The sequence below is a fragment of the Gadus macrocephalus genome, chromosome 3, assembly GCF_031168955.1.
Source record: "Gadus macrocephalus chromosome 3, ASM3116895v1".
In the NCBI taxonomy this organism is placed as follows: Eukaryota; Metazoa; Chordata; class Actinopteri; order Gadiformes; family Gadidae; genus Gadus; species Gadus macrocephalus.
Window position 1 is genome coordinate 8680607 of NC_082384.1, and position 21436 is coordinate 8702042.

The 21436-nt window shown below is 44.6% G+C and overlaps 3 protein-coding genes across 3 annotated transcripts; all 3 read right to left on the reverse strand.

The window, feature by feature from the left end:
* Positions 1-2233: 2233 nt before the first annotated feature.
* On the reverse strand, positions 2234-8355 carry fbxo10 (F-box protein 10). Its single transcript, XM_060047041.1, has 11 exons — positions 8242-8355; positions 7095-7720; positions 6053-6856; positions 5680-5829; positions 5323-5459; positions 5091-5161; positions 4749-4901; positions 3930-4268; positions 3501-3811; positions 3218-3408; positions 2234-3015 (listed from the first exon to the last, which is right to left on the reverse strand). Exons 2-11 carry the CDS (start codon positions 7677-7679, stop codon positions 2832-2834), a joined length of 2925 nt encoding a protein of 974 aa, XP_059903024.1. The 5' UTR covers positions 7680-7720; positions 8242-8355; the 3' UTR covers positions 2234-2831.
* A 6199-nt stretch (positions 8356-14554) lies between these two features.
* On the reverse strand, positions 14555-18347 carry LOC132453713 (trans-Golgi network integral membrane protein 2-like). Its single transcript, XM_060046659.1, has 5 exons — positions 18185-18347; positions 16083-16291; positions 15714-15906; positions 15202-15404; positions 14555-15018 (listed from the first exon to the last, which is right to left on the reverse strand). The coding sequence occupies exons 1-5, from the start codon at positions 18312-18314 to the stop codon at positions 14797-14799; spliced, it is 957 nt and encodes a 318-aa protein (XP_059902642.1). The 5' UTR covers positions 18315-18347; the 3' UTR covers positions 14555-14796.
* Position 18348: 1 nt separating this feature from the next.
* On the reverse strand, positions 18349-20391 carry LOC132453715 (cyclin-dependent kinase-like 2). The gene is made up of 6 exons (XM_060046660.1): positions 20227-20391; positions 19681-19859; positions 19478-19590; positions 19065-19192; positions 18757-18845; positions 18349-18605 (listed from the first exon to the last, which is right to left on the reverse strand). Exons 1-6 carry the CDS (start codon positions 20389-20391, stop codon positions 18413-18415), a joined length of 867 nt encoding a protein of 288 aa, XP_059902643.1. The 3' UTR covers positions 18349-18412.
* Between the last annotated feature and the right edge of the window lie 1045 nt (positions 20392-21436).

Genomic DNA, 21436 nt, shown 5'->3' on the forward strand with positions numbered 1-21436 from the left:
TGGCGCTACTTTTAGCTAGTGACGGTTGACATCATTAGGCCAACTTGCGCTACTTTCAGGATGGGACAGTGCAAATTCAATGAGAAATGGTTTGAGGAAGATACGTTTCGGGGGTGGTTGGAGAAGGCAGGTGACTACGAGGCAAGGTGTTGTTTATCCCGAAAGGCATTCATACTAGGGACCATGGGAGCAAAAGCTCTTGAGTCCCACATGAGGTCGCAGAAATATATCCGATACTCCGTGGCAGCTAGCGGGACTACAGCGATGCCCGTATTATTTGAAAGAAGTGGACTGAAAAGTTCAGCATCCGTGGCTAGTACTTCACATCAGACGGCGTTAACCAGCTTTGTGTCGCCACCAGAAACCCAGAAGGCGGAGGTATTGTGGGTTCTCCACACGGTGAGCAGACATAATTCCTTCAAATCGAACGAGGACATTAGTAACGTCTTGGCTGCTATGTTCCCAGATTCTGAGTTTGCGAAGTCGTTCACCTGCGGTGAAAACAAAACGGCCTATCTAGCCAAATACGGGATCGCATCTTTCATAAAAAGAGAGCTGTCACGCAGCGTAAACGATAAACAGTACGTCCTCATGTTCGATGAGTGAACAAAACCACTAAAAGCAAACAGATGGATATCCATGTGAGGTACTGGCCCACGGACGACACCGACAGCCATGTCTTATCGCGGTACTATGGATCACAGTTCATGCTGGATCATTTTAATGTAAGTATTCCAAACAGTAAATTAATTGAATTGTGTGACGGACTTTTTCCCAAAAATCATATTCGAAGTTTGTTTGTTTATTAATATTAATATTCGAATATTTATTAATAATATTATGACCATTAAATTCCTTCAGTAAGACCTGGATTGGGCTTCGCGGGGTTTGTTTACCGGCGTTGCTATGGTTACCGGTCCTGCGTGTTCCGACGGTTTATTAGGTATCTAATAAATCGCTGTCTAATCAATACTTCATTCAATGCCTCTTCCGTGGTCATTACAATATTATGAGTAGACTGCGTCGGGTTCTCGCTCTCCCTCTTGGCCTGCCATAACAGGTTCGAATATTAAGGGCTGCCTAATATTTGTTTGAATTTTGATTTGTGTGTGTGTGTGTGTGTGTGTGTGTGTGTGTGTGTGATCACTGTCAGCCGTGTTTACATGGACACATCTGATCCGCATAGTTGTGGAAGAACAGCTCAATCGGAATAGAAAAGGATCATATAATACGCCTCAATCGGAATACAATTATCTGTTCGTAAATCTGTTCGTCTGCTATAATCGACATGCATACACTTATTCCGATTAGTTTGGGGTTTAACTTAGGAAAGCTGCAGTAGTTCGCATTTGGTCCACTCCGCACTCCAAACTTGACCGCTGTCAAGGACGGTGGATTTATTGCCCGATTCATGTCTTTGTTATCACTCCGTAGTAGTTACAGTAGTCCGGTAACATATCAACCCCAGCGTGTCCGGTTGCTAAGCGACGGTCATGGGTGACTATGGGTGACACGGGTGGGTTAATGTGTTCGCGTATCGTCGTGTCCGCGCGCTTCCGAGATAACTTTGCAAGAGTACTACTACTGCTAGTACTACGGCTACGGTTGATGTGTATAAGTGACTCAATTATACACACCTTTTCTATCAAATAATTTTTCAGACATTTTTTGGGTCTTAATTTATGTATGTGTTGGTCTTAAAAAGTCTTAAAAAGTCTTAAATTTGACTTTAAAAATGGTGCAAGAACCATGTAAAGCATTTTGTAGATTATACATTTGTCTTCTTAAACGTCGTACAAAAAATGAGATGTAAATAATGGACTGTTGTTGCTTTGTTGAAAACCTTAATGACAGTACACATGTATTGAATGGTGACACAAAAAAAATCTTAAAGGGCAATTTAAAAATCTGCCCTGTCCTGTAATTGCAAGTGGGAGTGAGGCTGGTAGGCTGATCACTTGATGTTGCACGGCAGATTTTGAAATGGCTTGTAATACCTCTCACAAACGCCTGGTGGATTCTTACCATCCCAGTACATATTATACTGTATAATATATATATAATATACAATTACATATATAATATATACTGATATTATACTACTATTATACTGTCAAGAGTTTGTCACAATTTCAAAGCACTTGCCCCTAACCTTATTTTGCTTATGAGACCGTGGGACGAAGTATATATAAAGAATTGGCAATCTTTGGGCAACTATTTTTGTGAGATAGTCATAAACATTACCGGCAAAATATGGGCGTAAATAGCTTTAGAACAAAATAATAGATTGACTAAAAGAACAGCTTCTGTGCATTGGTTGTAGGCGATGTTTGTATTGATTTTCCCTTTTCATATACACATTAAAAATAACCGTCCTCCGACCATTGCAGGCCGGTTGAAATAGTTGAAACTTGGCCTATCTATATATGAATTCTCTACCCATCTCCCAAGCTCCTGTGACTTACTAAGCTCACTTAGTAACTATGTTCCATGTTTTTCAAAAGTGCATTACAGATAACGTGAACGAAAAACATGGCCTTCAAATTGCAACATTTGAAACGGTTAAAAAGTAAAACGCTGTAACCTGTGGTGAGTTTTCTCTTTACATTTGTACCCTGCATTGGAATGTGAAGAATGGAAATACAAGCGGGATCATCTACACCTGCTGTCGACCTCGTTTTTTTTTTTACCCTTTAGCCTTGACCTTTAGGAGCCGTCCAGTCCAGCGGCATGAACATTGTCACCAGCGTCGACGGCTTGTCATCAGTCCTCGTGTGTGTGCCATGTTTATAACAGGCACGCAGTGTAGTTACTACTGTGAGCATTGGCGTTCAAAGGATGGAGCAGAACATGCTGCCGCTGTTGTGGCAGCCGCTCTCCACGGTGGCGCTGATCCGGGCCGTCATGGAGATGGTGAGGCGGGAGGAGTACCCCGACGCCGAGGGCCCGGACGTGGAGTCGGCCAGAGGGCGGGCCGAGGGGTTCTCCAAGGCCCACAGAGTGTGTGACGGACAGCTGATGGGTCAATGAACCATCGCATGACTTTAGGATGGCTATTCTACATTTTTAGAAGACTTATATTTACATTTGTATTGCAGTATATGGTGATATTTATAAATGTGCGTACACACCATCAAGATGGTTCATTTGAAATGACATAAGGGAGGATACCTGCAGAAGTAACTCATTTGGTCAAGTCTATTGTGGTGCTGGTTACCTGTTGGTATGTTGCAGAATGATGTTGTTATTCAACAAACATCTCTCATTGCTGGGGTCCATGTGTAGAAGTGCTTCTTTGTTTCCCGGGTGGCCCTGGAACAGGACATTGTCCCCGATAACTCCCTTTACTGGCCCAAGCACCACGATGGCCCCGCCTCCCTGTGATGGTTGGACGCGGTTATGCAGCACCTGCAGCCCAAAGACCACGCGAACAAATTTTACAACGTTGGACTGAGTATGTGCACAACTAAAATGTTTGCGTTGTTCTCCTCCATCTTTACCTTCACATCTGCATTGCTGGAGACTTGAATCCCGTTTCCACGGTTACCAACCACATCGTTCTCACCGATCTGCCCATCGCCACAGAAACTGACGCCGTGGCCTTTGTTGTCATAGATACCGTTGCCACGCAGCTCCACCCGGCAGTCCTTCTCAACGGTGACCCCACCCAGGCTGTTGTCGAGCGTACAGTTGGCCACCAGACGGGTCAGCTGAGTGCTCTGCAGGACGGCGATGCCAGCCGCACAGTTGCTGTTCAAAAGGTTTCCAATGACATTCAGAGGCTCACTGGTCTTCACGTACAGGCCGACAGCTGGACATAATGTAAGGAAAAGACAGAAGGGGTGTGAGAAATGACTTCAACCTGTCTGAGGCTAATGGCCAACATACAGGAGTTGCTGGCATAGTGCCCTCATAGTGGCCTAATTTACCTCCATTGTGGCTCATACAGTTGCCCTCCACCAGCGCCACGCTGATGGACCGCCGCGCCGAGTAGCGCTCGTCCTCACTGTCCAGATCGTTCTCCCAGGCAAAGATCTCCCCGTCGTCATTAAAGTTCTCCTGCGCGCCCCCTCGCCTTGCTCCGTCTCCTCCTCCTCTCCTCTCCCCTCCCCATTCCTGGACAGCCCCATCACCAACTCTCGGCTCCCTGTTTTCAGGGTCCTTCCGGCAGAATACAGCCAGCCCATAGATGCGATTGTGGGTTATGTAGTTTGCCAGTAGTTGAGGGAGACTTGAGGCCATGACCCATACACCGCAGCCCTTGTTACCTATTGAATCCAGAGGAAGGAAAGTATGGCCATGTGATTAGAAATGGATTTCTAATAGAAAAGCACAGTAATTGTGGTTTCATTGCCACTTATAGTAGATGTGGTTTCCATGCCACTTACAGTAGATTTGGTTTCCATACCACTGCTCGCAGTAAATGTGGTTTCTATGCCACTACTCACACTAGATGTGGTTTTCATTCCACTACTTACACTACATGTGGTTTCCATGCCACTACTCACAGTAGATGTGGTTTCTATGCAACTACTCACAGTAGATGTGGTTCCTATGCAACTCCTCACAGTAGATGTGGTTCCTATGCAACTCCTCACAGTAGATGTGGTTCCTATGCCACTACTCACAGTAGATGTGGTTCCTATGCCACTACTCACAGTAGATGTGGTTCCTATGCCACTACTCATAGTAGATGTGGTTCCTATGCCACTACTCACAGTAGATGTGGTTCCTATGTCACTACTCACAGTAGATGTGGTTTCCCTCTATGAGCCCGCGGCCTCGCTCTCCCACCACCACGCCATCAGAGTAGCCGTAGCAGATGTAGTTGTTTCTAAGGACCGGGTCTCCCCCTCTGCGGATGTCTGCACCCCCCCACTGGTTCTCTCTGATCACATTTTCTAATGGAGGAGGCACGTAACAGGGTTGACCATTAAAGGTGGGAAGGAAGGACCAAACTGAAGCAAGTACTAAAACAAGTATTTATTTTTATACTTTTAATTAAAAAAATAATTTTTTATCGATAGCAATATCCATAATCATCTTCCATTAGGAAATTCTGGATCATGAACTCGATGACAGATAGTTACCTATTATCATCCCTCTGCCATTCTCATTCACAGCAATTCCTGCTGCTTGACCCTGGAAAATATGATTCCCACTGAAAGACAGAGAACAAGGCTTCTGAGTTGGTATGCAGTAAACATATATTGACCCAATGTGCTGAAGCGATGTTTTATTGTCAATTCTGGTCAGCTTTCAAATCTCATCTCAATGTTCATTGATTAATAAACAACCCATTCCCAAGGCTATCTCTCTCACCTGACAACAGGATTCCCACTGAAGAGAATATAGACGCCCGCCTCCTTGTTGTTATAGATCTGGTTGCTCCGGATAGACCCCTTGCCATTGCCAAGGACAACCACTCCAGAACGCAAACCACTGTGTATTCTGTTACACTGCAAGGGGAAGAGAGAGAGGAAAAATGCATAATTGCAAAGAAATTAGCCCACGTTGAGCTGTTTAGCCATGTTCAATGCACGGCTTTTTGTGTGTTCAACTGCATGCCGTAAAAGGAATTTACGAAACATCCGCGTTAAACGGACACAAATCAATTCTAAAATGAATGTCCAGAAAGTTCAGAAAGATAAGCAGGCCACCACAGAGCCTAAAGTTTACCAGGATTATGGGGTTGGCCCCTTTGCGGATATCCAGTCCTGCCTCCCCATTGGAGTGGATGTTGTTTTCGGCAATGAGCCCATGAGCAGAGAGGCGGAGGAACACGCCCGAGGCACTGCACTCCCTCACTTCATTACGCAACATCACTATCTGGAAAAAGCAATTAAGAGGGAATTCTTTAGAGAACGACCACACCAATAACTGCAGCTCTATTTCTTGGACCTCGACGTGCCTTCGTGTTTCCATATGCTTTAGTGTATTAAGCATGCAACCAACATCCAAAGTGACCGGTGATCAATCTGTGGAAATACTTTTGTGTATGCTGCAAAGTAAGGTCACGCCGTAAAAACAACAAAAACAACTTCATATTTACAGTGGAATTCTGGATACAGCGGACGGCGTAGTTGAGACCACGGAACACGTTCTCCTCCAGCCGCGCCTGACCGTAGTTACAGATGTGCACTCCGCCCTTCCCGTCCCTGAAGACGCATCTCCTCACAAAACAGCCCTGGACGGACGTGGCTAATAGCTGGGCCTCCGGGTCCCGTTGCAGCTCCTGCGACAGAGAGAGAAGACCGGGGATAACGTAGCGGGGGTCAGGGGAAGAGGCTGGGGGCAGGGAGCCATCGGGGTGGGGCTTGAGGAGGGGGGCGAGGCTGTGGCGATCACAGGCGAGTTTGTAGTCCCACGAAGCCTGATCGTTTCCTTGTGCGTGGCTCTCAAGCTCTCCGCCACAGAGTCCGTCCTCGCCCCAGCCGTCCTCGATCACGGTGTCCCGACCGAGCAGGGGCGCTCCGGCGCCCCGCTGCCACGCGGCCCTGCCCCAGTCCTCTGCAGCAAACGTCGAGCCCGCCTCAGCGTGCCCCGTCCCCCAGCTGCCTCTGGGTGGGACTCCGTTGGCGGGAGAGCCCTCAGACGTTAGTGTTCTGGCCAAAGCGGCCAAGTGTTTGCAAGCCCAGTTCCTCTCGGACACGGGGGAGCCGTCCACAGTGACGGAGGCAGCGTCACTTCCTGAGAAGTCACAGCTGTCCAATAAGCTGAGCGCAACCCCCAGGAAATTGGCGGAGCCCCCGTGTGAGAAGGAGCAAAAGCGCGCCTGGCAGGTCCCTGGGCCCCGGACCTGCAGCTGAGCCCCCTCAAAGTTACAGTTGTCCAGCTGGACGTGCCCCCACGACGTCTGAAGAGAGAAGAGAGGAAAAAAAATGTCTTACAGGAAACCGGGTAAGGTATATTCTGCACTTTTAACGTTTTTATTCGCCAACCAAAAAACGCAATCATGAAATGTTCCATCTGATATCAAATATTATTATCATTCATTCATGTCATATTTCATATTGGACAGCAAAACACTGCCTTGCAAAACAAACAAACACCCACAGAAAGATACAACTAAAACCATCCCTCGTTCGCCTCACCTTGTACACCACAGTGGAGAACCATGCTGGCATGAACACCAGATTGCACAGCCTGGCTGTAGGGCACTGCTGCTCCACACACACCAGCAGGGACACCTCGCCCAGCTGGCCCAGTCCCACAAGCTCCACAGGCACCTTCAGCGCGAGTTCCGCCTGCTCCTCGTAAACCCCAGGGTGAAGGACCACCCGGTCATATGGGCCCGCCGCTCCCAGGACCCCTCGCAAGGTTTCAAATTCACAACCAACCCCTACGTGCAAAACCCGCCGATCCTTTCTCCGGCGGAAGAGGTGGAGGCAGGCGGAGGACTGAAGCTCCACCCCGTTCTGGGTCCAGGTGCGGCTGGCCAGGGCGTGCTGCTTCAGGGCCTCCCTCCAGGACGCCGGCTCGAGGTGGGGTTGACTCGGCCAGTTGGGGTGGCGGCACTCTGGGCAGCCCAGGCAGAGCTGTTTCCAGCGAGTGTTATCTAGTGATAGGACGAGTTCTCTCCAGGCATGGCAGACCAAGCAACAGCGACCCAGGTCGGGCAGTGGGAGGTAGGCCAAGATAACCCTCCATAGCTCCATAGGGAGGGAGGCCACCTCCATGGCAGCAACTCCACCTCACTTGTGGAGTTGTACCTGGGGGACTGGGAAAACAAATCCCACAGACACATGACGAACCAGTGATCCATGAAAGCAATATGTTTTTTTTGCAGTGTATGTCACTGGAACAATAATAATATAGTTATAATAATAAGCGATTGGCATAACTAAATTAGGTTTTTATATACAAATAAAACGATGGAAACGCACGACATAGCCACAGCCATCCTATGTTTAGAAGAAGGACCAATAACGAACAATTCAGAATTTGTTATTTGTTATGTTTACAGTTATGTATAAAGAGGCCCAACGAAAACAGATAGGATGGACACACATGCATACTATGTTTGGAAAAATCATCAAACCAATGCGTGAACCAGATGTATACAGTATTACTAGGATGTGCATATAACTAGGAGTATGCAATAGATATCTGCGACATCGGTCCGCCAGATAAAGCTTCCTAAACACATGTGTCTTGAAACGTAAGCTTTGTGCAAGGTTTATGTGTCCCGTTAGATATTTAGATACACTCAATTGCAACGACGATGTCATTTTTCCTTACCGTATTTTGGCTGGAGAAGGACGGATTCAACACCCCAAATAAAACATTGCAAAATTGCAGCACTTTACGGCATGGAAGAGAAGGCAGAGAGACAACGACGCCCCCTGAGGCGAAGCAGGTTATTGTGCTTTATTTTAGGAGCATTCATTCATGAAACAAAAGCCCGAAAGGGAATACGCACTGAATATAAAAATGCAGTTAATTCAATAAACAAGCTGTAACAAGCCGAATTCAATGTATTGATTAACATCAAGTAGGCTATAAGCTCAACATTTTGGTCCCAAGGGTCTATTGACTGATTGTCCAGTAATATCCTTATAGCCTACCACTTTTTTTTTTTATTTAAATCAAATAATTAAATAGAAATATTATAATATTAATTATAATACAATCACATTCTCTGAAATACAATCAATCCGTATATTTTGCTATCATCAGAAGTTTTTACTTATTGCCTATAAGTTGGTTAATGTAGTAGGCTGCTGTAAATTATTTGGCAGTTTGTACTGGGACTACTTGTAGCTACGAACGGTTGATTATGATGTGTTTTTAGCTTTGGTAAAGCAGCCAAGAGAAATCCAAAGAAGCTACACAAACAGTATTATTCTATATTGTATTTATATTCTATTTTTTATAATCCGCCATGCCTGCTTATGGTATAAAATTGATAGATAGACCCCCGCTTAAGAAGGTCACGTCAGAGCAGATAGCCATAGGCCTACACTAATTACCAACTGCCTCAAAATGAATATTCAGCATCTCGAAACTTTGCCATTTAATAATTTAATCATCTATATGGAATATAGATGATTATATATTGGAAAGCTAATGCAAAAATGTGTTTCTTATTTTATAGGTTTGGTCAAGGTACAGTGACCCAAAGTAGGCTATGTCGTTTGTGAAAGCTGCCTCGGAGAGCTGTTCACCTGTCCGGTGTAGGCCTACAAGAAAATCTGTGAGGTCAAGCAACAACGGATGATGGGCACTTATGTGCCATATAATCAGAGTCCTTACAGAAACTGTAACTACGCCTAGCAGTGGAGAGCCAGCCCATTGCAGGTAGTACACCCGTTGGCGGAGCCAGCCCATTGTAGGTAGTACACCTGTTGGTGGAGCCAGCCCATTGTAGGTAGTACACCTGTTGGTGGAGCCAGCCCATTGTAGGTAGTACAGCCGTTGGCGGAGCCAGCCCCTTGCAGGTAGTACACCGCGGAGCCAGCTCATTGTGCGTCGTTCTTCCTAGTAGCAACGGTATTGATTTTACCATATAAAATCTGGAATCAGTTGACCTTTTCAACATATTTTCCTATTTTTCATGGAAACCTAGATCTTCAAGACCCTGCGTGCCGCTCCAGGTTTTCAAGTATGGCACCTCCAGGAGGCGTGCTAGGAATTTTCTGGATCCTGCGATTGTCCACAAATGGAAGGCTGATGACTGATGAGAGTCTTTTCCAGAAGCTACCCCAGGGTGGAAAGATTGCAATTTGCAGAGATATGCTGGCAGATTCCCCAGGTAAGCCAAAAACGTCTAAATGAGTTGGTTAAAGGTCCCATGCCATGCTACTTAATGAATGCTTGAATAAAGATATTAGTGGGCCCCTAACACAGTATTTGAAGACGTTCCCGAATTCCTTATCTAAATAACAATATATCATACATAGATATCTATATCATATAATAAATATTATCACGGCCAAAAGCTGTGTGCGCCACCAGACGATATTATGAATCTCAAATGACTGCGTTCGGGTTCTCCGACGTCTCTGGTTCTTCCACTTCCTCATCAATCTGAAGTAGACTGAAACGTGACATGGAGGAGAAAGGGATTGTTGCCCGGGATTGTCCGTGAGCCTCGCTGCCCGCTGCCGAGGGAGCACCACCTCGGCAGCGGGCAGCGCCGAGGCACCACCGCCTGCCTTGGCAGCGGGCAGCGGAAGACATTCGCGGGCAGCAATCCCTTTCTCCTCCATGTCACGGTTCATGTACTTCAGGGAGTCGAAGCCATAGTCCTTTTCCCCCAATTCCTTCTCAACCATGGCTGAGATAACCCCCACTACAGTCTCGTTGTGGAAATATCAGAGATGTCAGAGAACCGACATGTTATGCGCCATAACACCAACAGCAGAACGGTTATCCAAATAACAAAGAAGTGTACAACACTTGCGTTACAGTGTGTGTAATCACATACACACACATGTGGCGCTCGCACGGTCGTAGCTCGTTGTCTCATTGGCGGGCCAAATCCACTGGGCGGGCCAGGCAGAGAAAGGGGAGGTAACTTGGCCCCTTATGACGACATATGGGGCCACATTCCAAATCAGCGCGCCTGAGCTTCCATTTTTTTCAAAGCCGAGGAGGATACCTAGTGCTCGTTTTACACCGAACGCAAGTTTTAGCCACTGGGGGACCATAGGCAGAGTAGGGGAACTCATGTTAATGTTAGAAAACCTCATCAAGTGAGATTTTCATGCCATGGGACCTTTAACAGCTTCCAACTTGTACATTCAGTTAGTTTTAAAGCCTTGCAACCTCCTGTTATGTTATGTTTTCTTTAGGGCACTCTGCAAAGTGTGGCAATTACAGTTTGATGCATATGGAGAGTAACACCATTATAGACCTTCAGCTTGTTCAGGTGCGTTACACTTTATTTTTTGTCAGGATTACAACATGTTGAACCATGAATCAGGATTACTATGCGTCATGTTCATCTCATCTGCAATTTTATGAACTCGCCAGCAGAGCAATGAGGTAGGTGGTAGTTACCACATGGAGAAGGAGGTAATGAAGAGAAACTTAGATCTTCTGGAGCACAATGTTTTGGATGTGGACTACATAGTTACTGAGTGTCATCCACAGATACAAAAGTATTTTGGGGAACGCAAGGTCACGACGTGTGGCACTTTGAGAAAGCTTATTGTTTAACAATGATCATTTGTTGACTATTACTAGAATTGACTATGAAAATAGCATTGGTTGCAGCCATAAATGTCTTTTACTTTATGTAATGTAATTACTTTATTGTATATATACTTTTCGATCAGGTTTGTAGAAGAAACTGGGCAAACATGCGCAATCCAAGGACTGAGGTTTTGAAGAAGTGGCTGCGCAGTAGGGCTGCAAGATTATTGCCAAACTGATTAACACGATTATTTTGATCAATATTGATATATGTATATACATATAATACATGTTCTCATTCTGATTGCTTGCCAATGGTGGGCTTTTACGTACTACGGGTCATTATTTGTTGATATTTTGCATTAAAGCAAAGCAGGATGAGATTAATAGAAAAATATTTTTGCCGATTTTTGTGGAATATTTTAAACAATTAATTAAATCCTGTTTCACTTTCTTTTTTTTGTGCGTGTTGTTGTTAAACACCTGATAATGGGCTAGTTTAGCATGATGAGACCGCCATATTAATCTGGAAAAAAGGAATAAAGACAGCGAGGATGCAGGGAGTTCAGCAAGGCTACAGTTGAAGATCAAGGTAAATCAGTTCTGATTTATTTTAAACTTAAGCATTAGAGGAATTGAAAAGTGTCCCCCGATGGAAAAACTCACCTGAAACCTGGCTGCACAGATGGCATCAACCAATAAATAATTAGTTTAGAGGTCTTTAATAATCCGATTTCAAACTTGTCTACATGTTTCACACGGTCTACAGCATGCAGAAGCATGCGCTACACACTGCAGGTGCAAGAATTTCCTGACACTTGCAGAACCATTATCCCCGAGCGTCCAATAGCCTACCTCATCAACCCTTTTTTAGTAGACTAAATGAAAACAGAAGTTCAAACAATAATCCAGTCCCAAACCAAGACGAGATCACTTGGGAAAAATGGTAATGCAAATTGGGCATGATGAAAGCCGCTTGAGGCTTACAGATACGCAATCTTAGCCTACTGGTTGATACCTTTGAGGGAAAGCAATAGGCTACTTGCAGTCAAAATGTAGAAAATTCGCAGGGCATTTCTTGACAATATAAGAGCATGTGCTACTTTGCAATACATTCATGCAACGTCTTCCTCTGAAGTTGTAGGCAGCTTTTAGGCTATACCGACATTATAGCCTTTGTATAGCAAAAAGAAAAATAAGGAAATATACTGTCAACAATTTGTTTTATTTTCCTATTATTTAATAAGGCAATGACATCTCGAATAATGGAAAAATCGTATCCAAACACAAAATCAGCCTAGGAACAATAGCATACAGTAGTCTACACAAAGATTTGATGGGCCAACCATGTAGGCCCTAATGCTTTCGCAGGATGCTATACGTTTCACTCAGAAAAAGCATGAACAAACAATGTAATTGCAAATATATCAAGTCTATCCCCAACACTGATGAATTCCCAAATGAATGAATGGCTAAATAAATTAACGAATTCAACTGAACGAACGCATGAATGATATGAAATAAAATGAATTTACAAACAAAGATCCTTAATATTCTCTGATACAAAGTTGGCCTAGTAGGTTACCTTAATCTTAATCTTTGAACAAGCTTTTTTAGGGTTGGTGGGCTTAGGCTACATCTCGCTCTCTGAAAAGCCTTTGAATTACGACGTCTCTGAGTCAGAGTGGAAAAGGTGGAGCATTGCGTTTGGCAGCCCGGTTTCGCCCACCTCCTCTTCATCATCACCAGATCCGTCATCCACTTCTTCATCGCTTTCTGGGGCAAAAAGTGTCTTCTTGTGTATGTTTACGAATGTTTCTGTGCGGACCTTGCCCCAAGCAGTTAGGACCCAGGAGCACACTTCTGCAAACTTCGCCATCCTCATCTTCCCTGATTGTGTGCACGTGTGAATGCCTTCCTGCATCCACCTCTCCCATTCAATCCGTACGTGGATTTTGAAAATGTGGTTGTCACCGATGTCTAGGGCTTGCAGCTTGCATGTCAAACGTCCCGGAAATGATGGCTAGATTGGTTTTGAGTTCTGTGTAGTGGCTTTTCACTCTTTGTTGTGGGCAGACATGTTGTGCATCACAAGACCCACACAGGGGCTAAAAAAGGCTCCAAGTCGGCCACACCATAACTTGTCTGCCCAAACCATTCTTAGGTCTTCCGTCATCCAGCTCTTCACGTTGCATCGGACAACAATCCCCTGAGGGATCTTGGGGCATGGTCATGGCGGGAGTCACCACCTCCACCACATTCACAGCCTGCTGCTGAAAAGACAATTATAAAGAATGTCAAACACAATATGTGTTTCATGGTTTTGAATTGAGTCTTTGAATTTAACACTTCACATTAACAGAAGGTCCTTTAATTCCCTATATTGGATTAATGAAGTATACTATCCACCCATGGACAGTGTTCTGATTCTGAAGGCTCCTGCTTACCTCTATGAGTTCAGCCAGCTGCTTGTCAGGCACCTTGTACTTCTCTTTGGGCTCTGAGTTCGTACCAGAGGCAGGTACCTACACTGGACCAGATAACGACACTGCTGTAGCTGGGTCAGATACAGAGAGGAGAAAAGGTTTAAAGAAGTTACAAATAAACACAAGCACAAAAGTGTTTCATGTCTTTTTAATTAAAGGTTTCAAAAAGGTCTAACTTCACTGCCTAGAGCAGCAATCTCTGAACAAGAATCCAACCTAAAAATGTGCTTCCTGTGGAAAGAATATCAAGTGGGATTGTGTACTATCTATCTACAACAACTAATTGAAGGATTAATTGCTTTAAACAAAATATTAATCCTATCATCACAATTACAAAGTAATAACAATTGGTACAATAACTACTTACCGACAGTGGCAACAGTGTCTCGGACCAGAGCCCGATAGGTAAGGTCACGACAAGGTTTCTGGGGTTTGGCCATGACCAGAATGGTGCAGCCGATGGCCCAAACATCGACCGGTCTGAGAGTGAATGAATAACACACAATCGACAAGGAATAACGATGAGCGACGTCACACTTGAGCAGAATGCCTTCAGCTGATGCTACTCACGTGCTGTACTTGGTTCCTATGTAGGTTCACCATCTCTTTGGTGAACCTACATAGGAAATATAACAGAAACAAGAGCCCTTAGAACTTCTGGCAGATCCAGAAAAATCGACCCACACAGATGGAACTACCGTGCACCACTAACACTGTTGTGCAAAACACAATTCTGTACAAGTAGGTAGTGCACTGAAACACGTTCACAGATCCCTCACAGTATCAAAGGTGTGTTACCTTTCAGGGAAATGGTCCAAGGTGAAATAATCCTGGCCGAGCAGCTCAGAGCAGCTGGACCTCTTGTAAGGTTCCATTTGGAGACACGCCTTGAACAAAACACCAATGGCCACACCAATGACTCACATAACGACGTACCGCAATGTGTCCATCTCAGCAGCATCACCCTGCTCTCAAATGAGCGAAGCCAGAGGCAACAGGGGCAACAGAGGAATGCTAACAGCATCAGTCACTTCCTCACTTTTGCTCCATCATTGGGGATGCGCTTCATGTGAAGCACCAACACGGCACTGGGAATGCCTGAGCTGTAACTGTGAGGCTAACAGTGGCTTGTTACCCTCACAGCCTTCAGCGTTTGAGTGAGCTGGTCCCCTTAGCCTTGCATGGCGGAGACGCGGGGGGTGAAGCGGCGTCTGACGGCATTGACAGCTCTTCGAAAGGTTGCTGTGAAGCCCCTCTTCTTCCTCAGCTCCGTCTCCTCTGCTGGCTCCTCGTCCCTTTCCTCCTGGCCCTCCTCCAGGTTCTCCATCCCCTGGCTCCCATCCTGGAGCTGACTGAAGGGAGTCACCAGCTCCACCACACTCTCAGCCTGCTGCTGAGAAGACAATTATATAAAGAATGTCAAACACAATATGTGTTTCATGGCTTCAATAGATTAGGATCATGTCTGTGACATCATGAAAAGAGGCAGGATCAGACTCAAAGCATAACACACTTGCTGGCAAAATAGTGGAGAACTCGACTGAAACACTTCACATGTGTGGATGGGTCAATTTACCGAGGGACGTGTGGAGTTGTCAGGAGGACTGGAGGCTGGCTGGGCACCAGTCTTCCCAGAATCCCGAGGAGCCTGAGGCTGGGCAGAGCAGCCGGCCCGGTTGCCAGGGTTCATCTGGAGACATGCCTTAAAGGTTGCTGTGAAGCTCCTTTTCTTCTTCTTCTTCTTCTTCAACTCCAGCTCCTCTGCTGGCTCCTCATTCCCTTAAAAGGAAGATGACAATAGATTTAGACTGATTGACTGAAGCCCAGTTCAGATCAAATAGTAATTTCACAACGTTTATTACAGGATCTGAACTAGGTTCACTGGGAAAGGAAGTCCACTAACACATGATCATCTCAATGTATACTGTCGGCTTACATCTAGTATAAGCGACGTAAAACAAGAGATTATTAGACATGGCTGCAATAAGTGGCAATTGTATAACTTGACCAGTGAGGTGTCCATTCACTTTGTATCCAGTACTACATGACAAACAAAGCCAGGACCACAGGGACCTGGGGAAGAATTACCTCTGGCCTGAGGAGGCTTGTCCTTGGGCTCCTCAGATATACCTCTGGTCTGAGGAGACTTGTCCCGGGGCTCCTCAGACATACCTCTGGTCTGAGGAGGCTTGTCCTGAGACTCCTCCAGGTTCTCCATCCCCTGGCTCCCATCCTGGAGCTGACTGAAGGGAGTCACCACCTCCACATTCACAGCCTGCTGCTGAGAAGACAAATATAAAGAATGTCAAACACAAAATGTGGTTCATGGTTTCAATAGATTGGTTGTGATCATGTCTGTGATATCATGAAGAGAGGCAGGATCAGACTCAAAGCATAACACATTTGCAGGCGAAATAGTGGAGAACTCGACGGAAACACTTGGATGGGTCAATTTACCGAGGGACGTGTGGAGTTGTCAGGAGTAGTCCATGCTGGCTTGATACCAGTCTTCCCAGAAACACAAGGAGCCTGAGGCTGGAAAGAGCAGCCGGACGAGTTGAGAGGGTCCACCTGGAGACATGCCTTAAAGGTTGCTGTGAAGCCCCTGTTTTTCTTCTTCTTCTTCTTCTTCTTCAGCTCCAGCTCCTCTGCTGGCTCCTCATTCCCTTAAATGGAAGAGGACAATAGATTTAGACTGATTGACTGAAACCCAGTTCAGATCAAATAGTAATTTCACAACGTGTATTACAGGATCTGAACTAGGTTCACTGGGAAAGAACGTCCACTAACACATGATCATCTCAAAGTATACTGTCGGCTTACATCTAGTATTGTAATTAATTTTTTGATAAATATCTATTCTGAATATTTTTTACGGTTTCCATAATCATTCTCTGCTGTATCAATACACAAATACCAGCCACGCTTTCTCGCTCTCTACTCTTGAACAGCGATTTAACAGACACATACGCTACAGCACCAACATAGCCCCTTATAATATGAGCAATAAAAGGGGCTATGAGATCAGCTGCATCTTTCAAGAACCTGGCTGAGATATTATCTAGCCCTGTGGCTTTGGCAGAGTTAAGGCCCTTTAGCATGTCGCCGATTTTTTCGACCGACACAGGGTTGAAGGAAAACTATTTGGAGTCACACCTATCTCAGCAAAGAAATCCTGAATGTGTTCAGGCCCGTACAATCTTGGGCTGAGTGGTAGCTTCTCCACAAGTTTATGGGCAACTGAGGTAAAATAAGTGTTAAAGTGCATTTGTGATTTGACATGGCTTTATCCCTAGCCCTGGTGGCTTCAAGTACCTCTGAGTTAAACCAAGGCTGGGACCTTTGCTTTACCCTGACCGACCTTGCCGGAGCCACTGAGTCAATGGCAGAAAGGAACAGGGTTTTAAACTTAACCCAGGCCAGGTTGATATCCATAGTTTCTAGGACTGGTGATCAATCCAGTCTGCTGAATAGCGTTTGAATGACCTAATTTTGATTGTTTTGTGTCTGTTAAATGTGGCTCTTTGCAGCATTCAAGTGCAATATATTAGAAAGTGGTCACTCAAGGAATACTCAATTTCCCCGCTCTGGGAGATATTCTCCTTATCTGAGACCAAAATCAGATCAATTGTGCTCTGGATTGATTTACCAATTCTGGTGGGGTCTTTAATTAATTTGGTAAGGCCAAACATATTGCAACATCTTGAATAACCACTGTAAGTGGGGCAAGTTTTCTTAATGACATCAGTGTTAAAATCACCTATTAGAATGCATTCCCTCTCCATCCATTTCGGATATTTATTTAATACATTCTCCAAGTGAATTTTGCTGAGGAGGTCGATAACAGACCCCTAAAAGAATGGGATTGGTTTTGCGAAGGCATATATCTATCATTAGGATCTCAGACTCTTCATTGATCAAACCCTCCCTGACTGAAAAGTGTAGGTCCGATCGAATTAACACACATACTCCGCCTCCGTTCCTATTTCGGTCTTTCCTAATTAGGCTATAGTTGTCCTTTTCAATCGCCGAGTCATTGATACTGGGATCGAGCCAGGTTTCAGAAATACATAAAGCGCCCACCTGGGTTTTGTTAATCAGGAATCTAATCTTGTCCATTTTGGGTGGAATACTCCTGGCATTTAAGTGCATAAAATGCAACCCCTCACTTTGAGTACATCAAACTTGTCCCGCATACTTCTCCCGTTTCTACATTGAATAATTCACTTGCACAACAATCCTTCTTTGGCACCAATATGACATATTATTGTCCTTGTAGTTGCGGAAAAATACTCTATTTCATTTTTGTAAGTTTTCCCTGTTGTATTGAATATGGTACAGAAGAATGATATTTTTCAAGGAATTGTATTGAAGTTAGAAAATCCAGTTTTGTGACAAAAACAAAATCTAGTATAAGCGACGTAAACAGGAGATTAGTACACATTGCTGCAATAAGTGGCAATAACTGTATAATTTCATCAGTGATGAGTCCATTCACTTTGTATCCAGTACTACATGAGAAGCATAGCCAGGACCACAAGGACCTAGGGAGGAATTACCTCTGGTCTGAGGAGGCTTGTCCTGGGACTCCTCAGACATACCTCTGGTCTGAGGAGGTTTGTCCTGGGCCCCCTCCAGGTTCTTCATCCCCTGGCTCCCATCCTGGAGCTGACTGGAGAGAGTCACCATCCCCACCAAATTCACAGCCTGCTGCTGAGAGGACTATTATAAAGAAAATAATCATAAGCCACAAAATTTCTTTCATGGTTTCAACAGATTGGTTGTGATCATGTCTGTGATATCATGAAAAGAGGCAGGATCAGAATGAAAGCATGGCATATTTGCAGGCAAATGGTGGAGAACTTTACCGACTGACGTGTGGAATTGTCAGAAGGAGTGGAGGTCGGCTGGGTACCAGTCCGAGGTGGCACGCAGCATTCACGGTCTCTCTGGACCATGAGCTCCATATCTTTGGTGAACCTACATGGGAAATATAATAGAAACAAGAACCCTTCAAACTTCTGGCAGATCCAGAAAGGTCGACACATACAAATGGAACTACAATTGTGCACAATTGGATAGTGCACTGAAACACGTTTACAGATCCCTCACAGTATCATAGGTGTGTTACCTGTCAGGGAAATGGTCCCAGGTGAAATAATCCTGGCTGAGCAGCTGAGAGCAGCTGGACCTCTTAGAAGGTTCCATTTGGAGACACGCCTTGAACAAAACACAAAAGGATCTGTGGGTTAATGCTGCTGGCCACACTCAGAACATTGAGAAATCTTTGGCTTCCTAAAATCTTAAAACATATTTTTCTTTAAGGCTTTGAATTGAACACTTCACATTAACAGAAGGTCCTTTAATTCCCCATATTGGATTAAGGGAATATACTATCCACTCATGGACAGTGTTCTGATTCTGAATACTCCTGCTTACCTCTATGAGTTCAGCCAGCTGCTTGTCACACAGCTTGTACTTCTTTGTGAGCTCCGAGGGGGGCTGTACAGGAGGCAGGTACCTACACTGGGCCAGGTACCGACACTGCTGTAGCTCGGTCAGAGGCCCTGGCACAAGAAGGAGAAAAGGAGAAAATAAGTCACAAATAAACACAAGCACAAAAGTGTTTCAAGTCTTTATAATTAAAGGTTTCAAATAAGATGTAACTACACTTTCTAAAACAGCAGCAATCTCTGAACAAGAACCCAGCCTAAAAATGTGCTTCCTTTGGAATGAATATCAAGTGGGAGTGTGTACTATCTATCTACAAAAACGAATTGAAGGATAAATTGCTTTAAACAAAAACAAATCACAATTAAAAAAAAATAATAGTTGGTATAATAATTATTTACCGATAGTGGCCATCATGTCGCGGACCAGAGCCAGATAGGTTTGGCCGCTAAAAGGAGTCTGGTATTTGGCCATGACCAGGATGGTACAGCCGATGGCCCAAACATCAACCGGTCTGACAGGGAATGAATAACACACAATCAACAAGGAATAACGATGAGCGACGTCATACTTGAGCAGAATGCCTTCAGCTGATGCTACTCACGTGCTGTACTTGGTTTCTCCTAAGAGGACCTCGGGGGGCATGTAGACCGGTGTGCCCACCCAGCTGGTTAGATGGACGGAGTTCATCAGCACCTTCCGACTGTAGCCCAGGTCGGCTAGCTTCACCACACCGGACAGGGAAACCAGAAGGTTTTCCGGTTTGATGTCCCTGTGGATGATCTGGTGGACATGGAATATGTTTGGACCAGGTTTACAAATAATGGGTCTGAGGTTTTCAATCGATTTTGTGTCTGTCTTTCTATATTGTATAATAGTTGTAGCGCAGATGCAACTCATTTTGAAGTAGTGCAGCCGGTCTAAAGCACCTCTTTAGTTAAAATCCAGATTGGGGATTGCAGGTTTAGAAAATAAAAGTCCTGCATCTTTCTCATAAACAGAGACTGATCATTTGTGTGGAGCAATGGCTTATGCTAACCAGCCTGACACAAAATACAAGGGAGGACTTTTGCTTTCTGCTCCTATTTTCAGCTTTGCCAGCATATCATTGTGGCAAAATGCAACTGAAGTGAAGGATAGGACTACTTACGTTTTTCCTGTGGAGAAAGTGCGCCCCCTGCAGGATCTGGTAGGTGTATTCCCTGAGTACATGATGAGCTAATCCCCGTTCTCTGGCCGCCAGCTCGTCAAAGATGCTGTGATCCAAAAGCTCCAAGATGCCGTAGAGTTTGCCCCGCTCTACAAACCATCCCATACCCTTCAGGAGGTTTTCATGACTCAAAGTCTGTTCAACAGAAAACCATCAAACATTTTGGGACTTAAAAAATGCACATATAGGTAACCTATTGTTTTATTTGTCCAGTCTGATATGGAGCAGGTAGAAAATTGTCGATTATTTTATTATTGAAGTTAAGAATATATATATTGATAACGTATTAATCCCTTTGAATCAAATAAGGCCATACAGACGTTTCTTCTCAGACAGAGAGCTGACACAACCATCTCCTTTAAACAGCAAGTGGAGAAAGACTTCCATACCGTAATTGGCCTCAGTTCCCGGTTGATGTTTTTCTCCAGATTACCGCCATGAAACTCTTTGATGGCAACAACGTGTTTGGAATTCTTGTTCCGACACTTCCACACTTTTCCAAATGTACCTTGCCCAATGCAGTTCAATTTCTCAAAAGCATCCATTTTGATCGCAATACTCTGTAATTGGCAAAAGGGAGACCGAGAGCAAATAAATATATATAATACGTCGCACCCGGGTTTTTTTTCTGAAAATCAACAAATAAATGAAGTTTATTATTAGTAGCCAACTATGCTATTATACACAAATATTTATTCTACAATAAAATAAGGCGCCTGTCGGAAAAAGTCGGCCCACACACGCAAAATCGACGAGCGGTGAAGTGCGTCGTGTAGCGGCATGCCGCTTTCACACGATAATACCAATCTTAGCGTTCGGCGATGGTTCACAGTTAATACAACGTCGACAGTATATAACATAGGGGTTCTCACAATAAATACACATAAATCACAATAAAAAATGTTCAACATCCGTTTAGCTTACCTTCTTCTACCACTCACCAAACTGCATCGGAAAAAAGAATCGTTAAACGATTGTGACGTATAGGCCTAACTTCAGAACGCGATTCAGATGCAATTCCATGACATCAGAATAATTGTTCACGAAAAGTGTTTTGTTCTCATACGTGTCATAATATAACTCAACAGTTAAAGTTAAAGACCTGAACTTCTAGTTTTTAGAAGAAAAATGTAATTGAACCACTACAGAG